Raw genomic sequence first — 5,324 nt, 5'->3', positions numbered from 1 at the left:
TCAGTGGATCTATACTAGAACCCAGCAGCAACAAATTATGAACTTTAAAAAGTGAAAGAAAGTAGATCAGCCCACCACTACAATAAAGTCAGGACTCTCAGTGCCTGGCATTCTTCAAGGTTAAGAGCACTATTCCCACATCTCACACTGAAAAGAAAGAAGAAAATCCACTAGAATGGTTGAGAGACAGAAGCTTCTGATGAGAATAAGCTCTAGAAAAACTATGCATTCTCTGAGGATAAAAGCCAGAAAATTGGGCTGCTGTTTAAAAAAAAAAAAATCACCAAGTATATGAATAACACACAAGTTTACTATCCAAATTCCAACAGAACCAAAGAGCATTCTTTGTGGTGGAAAGACAAGAGCATTAAGAAAAAATAAGAACAAACTGTTTTAATATGACTCATGATGAGACCACGTTGGTTCTCAGGTGAGTTAAATAAAGTCTACTAATTTATAGACACAGTCATTAGGGAACGACCTACTACTACCCTTGGAAATCCTATATTTGGAGTTCCACTGAATCACAGAATACAGAAAATAATTTGAGTGACTGAATTTTCTCAATTCCCCCAAGACATAAGAGGGAAGTTCATTCATCACATAAATGAATGGCTTAAGTTATTAGAGCTGAATTCTCTTGAAAATGATTAAGAAAAGATAACGTTTAGATAATTTTGTAAGTAATTAAGAAAAATGAAGGATATGTGTGGTATACTCTTCACTGCTTAAAGTCAACATCTTAAAAAATAACTACTTTGATCTTTTAGAAATCATCACTTATTAATTCAGAGACAAATGATTAGGATAGATGAGGCATCTTTCCCAAAATGATCCTATATTACCAACTCAAGATCCTATCTACATTACTTAACAACCAACTGATTTAACAATAACACCACTTACATTAAACACCATCAGTTTACATATATTTTCATTCTTAATGATCTTAATTGATTTGATAACCTGGTAAAGGTATCATGATACGTTGAGTATGCTCATTTTACCTGGCATAGGAAAGCTAAGACACCTATTCAAGATCACGCAAGAGCCAGGAAATATTGAGCCAGAAACAGAACCCGACTTTTTCAGACTCAGATAAATATTCTTTCCTTTACCCAGGGAATGTTAATGGACTGACAAACTCAATGTTTAAAGCCATCCCAATTAGCTGACACTGTAGGTAGCTGTTATACTGATCTTTCATTTTTTAACTGGTTATGGTAGTACGTGGCAGAGTCTAAGAGAGGTAATGATATATTACAAACTGAAATGCTCAGATATAGTTCCCTTCATAAAGGAAATACAGCAAGTTAGATGTAATTAGGATGCTCAGTTCAGTATAAACAAGTGACATGCTTAGCAAGCACAGCATGCAAAAAAATTGCAGATGAACATAAAATAAACCTATACCCTGTGCTGATACATTTGGACAGGTCGAACACACCCAACTGTGCCAGCCAGGACAATAAAGTACCTCTAGTTTTCTTGAGGTCCAGGGAAATTTCCTTAATGGTGAATTCAGTGTGAAATGGAGCAATTTGTTCACGAAGAATCAACAGATGCTTTATTAAAAAAAGTTGTCCATCAATCTGAGTCTAAATAAGACAGAAAATGTATGTTATCAGATAAATAAAAATATACACATATAAAATACATATGTTATTAATAAATATTAACCTAAGTTTATGAGCCCTAACCTTTTTTACTCTTAGCATAACTTTATGGCACCAACACTCCTTTGTTGTGCAATGAATTCTCCCCATATTATACAGATTAGAATTATCTGGAAAAACCTTGCTGCAAACTGTTACTAACACTGTTACCAGCTCTACTTAGCATATTCTAGAAAGTAAATCTGACAGAAGGTTGTAAAGCAACACAGAAGGAGAAGTCAAACGTATTTTAACTTGGTGCGAAAGCAGAAGAGAACACCAGCACAGAGCAGGAAGTAAAATAAAAAGTTCAAAGTGTGAGCACAATTCCGTCCTCCCATGCCTTTCTAGCTTCTCTTCAGTAATGCAGCGTTCACTATTTGATCAAAGTGGTTTCAAAATCCAGAACATCAGAAATACTCATATTTATACAAAAGTACAAAAGGAGCCTCCAAATGTACAATGATTGGGCTTGCCATTTTGGATTATCCTGCCACCAACAGAGCACTGGCTACCTTTACCCTGAAAGTCTCTGCATCTCCTTTTGTCCTCTCAGGACCCATCCACAAGAGTCTGTGATTCAGCCTTAATTCTCAAAGCCCTGACCCAAAGAGTGAATAATCATAGCTCTCACTTCAGAAAAGAGCCTCTACAAAACAAGAGCAAGGCTGATTGCTCCTCCTCAAAATAGAGTCCTACCTTGAAAATATTTCAATGAAATTATACTACACTAGAGGCCTGGTGCACAAAATTCACGCACTTGGGGGCCAGGGGGCATCCCTCAGCCTGGCCTGCACCCTCTCACAGTCTGGAGCCCTCAGGGATGTCCAACAGGCGGCATAGGCCCACTCCCCCAAATCTCTGCAGGAAGCAGGCCTAAGCCATCAGTCAGACATCCTTAGCGAGGTCATGGAGACAGGAGAGGCTCCAAACACCACTGCTGCACTCGTCAGCCGTGAGCACAGATTCTAGCTGAGCGGCGCTCCCCCATGGGAGCGCACTGACCACCAGGGGGCAGCTCCTGGGTTAAGCGTCTGCCCCCTGGTGGTCAGTGCACATCATAGCGACCGGTCGTTTTGCCATTTGGTCAATTTGCATATTGGCCTTTTATTATATAGGATATTATATATTATATATTATACAAGGAAATAATAAAGGGGCTGTGAAACAAAGTGACTCCTTTATGGCCTCTCCCCACCTTCTAAGTACACACATAAGTATGATTGATGGAAACTACCTTTGCACTTGGAACAGAGCATTAGCTAAGTGGGGAATGCTGCACATTTTGAATACTTGCTCTCCTTTCAAAAGAACTAGCAACTCCAGCCCTGGCCAGGTGGCTCAGTTGGTTGGAGCGTCGTCCTGTACACCAAAAAAAGGTTGCAGGTTCAATTCCAGTCAGGGCTCATACCTAGGTTGTGGGTTCAATCCCTAGTGGGAGTGAGTTCGGGAAGGCAAGCAATTGATATTTCTCTCTCAAATTGAAGTTGCTCTCTCTCTCTCCCTCCCTCCCTCCTTCTGAAATCAATAAACATATCCTTGGGTGAAGTTTAAAAAAGAATAATAAAAATAAAATAAAAAAGAACTAATAACTTCAATGGACAAAATAATACAATATAGATTCAATTTACTTTACTGATCCAGAACAGTATCATTTTAGTTTAATGATATAGTAGATGCTCAATTTAAGTATACAAGAACAATTTCTTGTCTTAAAAAACTCTCTTAGACATTAAGTGATCATTTTCACTGATGACTTTTTAAAAAGTTGAGGAGGAATTGGGATCTGGTTCTCCAGCATATTTGTCAGTTTGGTTCAAATGAACTCTTATAAAAATTCTCTACAGATTTAGATGTTTTCTTTTCATCAATATTTACTTGACATAGTCAGCAGGATTCCAAAGAAGCCCACCCAGGAGCACCTGAAGATTTGGACCTGGTGCAAAGCAAGGTACAAGCAAGGGCCCAGTGTGCCCCACCAGCTCCCCATTTGGTATCGGATGAACTTGGGTGAGTTTCTCTCAGAATTCCGGGCCTCCTTGCTTCAAGTAGCAGGCTATCACTTTATTTGAACTGTTCTTAGAAAACCCTCAATGTGGTAAAGGTTGAGATAACTAAAGTAAGAGGGGAAAATGGGGTGCTGCTTTTTACTCTCAGCTTTTTAGGTAGATTGCTTACTGAGGGTGTGAACAAAAGCTTCCCTGGTTAAATGAGAGACTGAACTCTCTTTAGCTCCAAAAGAGAAAGGACACTTGCTTCCCCAACCCAAATAGCCATTGGGGTGATGACAGTTGTTCAGACCCTGAAACCAGAGTGGCAGAGATGGACGCCGGGAGTCGCCTAGTGCAGTAGTGTAGTTGACCCCAGAGAAGCCTGGGAAGAAGGGCAGGGTGTCCTGCAATTTCACCTCAAGAAAAGGGATAGAGAAGGGCCTGTGCCTTGGAAAGCATCTGTTAACCTCTCTCTGGCTCTTGCTTGAGTATTCTTAGGCGACTAATAAACTTTGTGGGGTTGCCTGAGAAAAATTTCCTCTAGGGTGTAAAGTAGTCCCTATAGGGATATTCCCTGCATTTGACTCATCCACATAAGGGCTAGTTTTTCCTAGAAGTTTGTTCAGACTTTACAGATCTCAAAATGAACAGGGGAGCCCTGGCTGGGTGGGTCAGTTGGTTGGAGCATCATCCTGTACACCAAAAGGTTACGGTTCGATTCCCAGTCAGGGCACATACCTGGGTTGCAGGTTTGATCCCCAGTAAGAACGTATATGGGATGCAACTAATTGGTGTTTCTCTCTCACATTGATGTTTCTTTCTCTCCCTCTCTCTCTCTCTCTCTCTCCCTCCGTCCCTCCCTCCTCCCTCCCTTACTACCTCCATCCCTTCTTATAGTTCTAAAAATCTCTAAAAATCAATAAAAACATATCCTCGGGTGAAGATAAAAAAAAAATTTTAAAGCCCAGTTGGTGTGGCTCAATGGTTGAGGGTCAACCCATGATCCAAGAGGTCACTGGTTCAATTCCCACTCAGGGCACATGCCTGGGTTGCAGGCTCGATCCCCAGTAGGAAGCATGCTGGATGCAGCCAACCGATGTTTCTCTCCCATCAATGTTTCTATCTCTAGCCTTTGGCCTTCCTCTCTCTCTAAAAATCAATAAAAACATTTTTGAAAAAAGAAAAAAACAAAACAGCCCTTGGGGGTGTTTCTAAGTGGTTAAAGCATCGGCCCACATGTCATTGGTTCAATTCTCAGTCAAGCTGGGTTGCAGGCTCAATCTGTTTAGGAGGCAACCAATCGATGTGGCAATACATGAATGTCTCTCTCTCCCCACCTCCCTCCCTCTCTCTCTAAGAATCAATGGAAAAATATCCTCGGGTGAAGATTAACAAAAACAAAACAAACAAACCAAAAAAACACAACAAAAAATTAACAGGGGGAATCATGCCTCTGAGACCAACAAGTCCTATAACAGCCTCCTGTTAATACTAAGATAGCGAGAACCAAGATGGCGGCATAGGTTAACGCCGGAGTTTGCTGCCTCGAACAACCACTTCAAAAGTGAAACTAAAAGACGGAACGGACATCACCCAGACCCACAGGAACGCTGGCTTAGTGGAAGTCCTACAACTAGGAGGAAAGAGTAACGCATACGGACACTCAGAGGAGGCGCAG

The 5,324-nt window shown here is 40.8% G+C and overlaps 1 protein-coding gene across 1 annotated transcript in view; it reads right to left on the bottom strand.

Annotated features, from left to right (window-relative positions):
* The window catches only part of COG3 (component of oligomeric golgi complex 3), an 85,742-nt gene that overhangs the window by 22,003 nt on the left and 58,415 nt on the right, over nt 1–5,324 (bottom strand). The window contains exon 17 of the mRNA XM_006757185.2: nt 1,347–1,598. Coding sequence (XP_006757248.1) covers nt 1,347–1,598 — 252 coding nt within the window. The remainder of the gene's footprint in view (nt 1–1,346; nt 1,599–5,324) is intronic.

The sequence above is a fragment of the Myotis davidii genome, unplaced genomic scaffold (assembly GCF_000327345.1).
Source record: "Myotis davidii unplaced genomic scaffold, ASM32734v1 scaffold533, whole genome shotgun sequence".
NCBI lineage: Eukaryota > Metazoa > Chordata > Mammalia > Chiroptera > Vespertilionidae > Myotis > Myotis davidii.
This window is presented reverse-complemented; position numbering and strand designations above follow the sequence as displayed.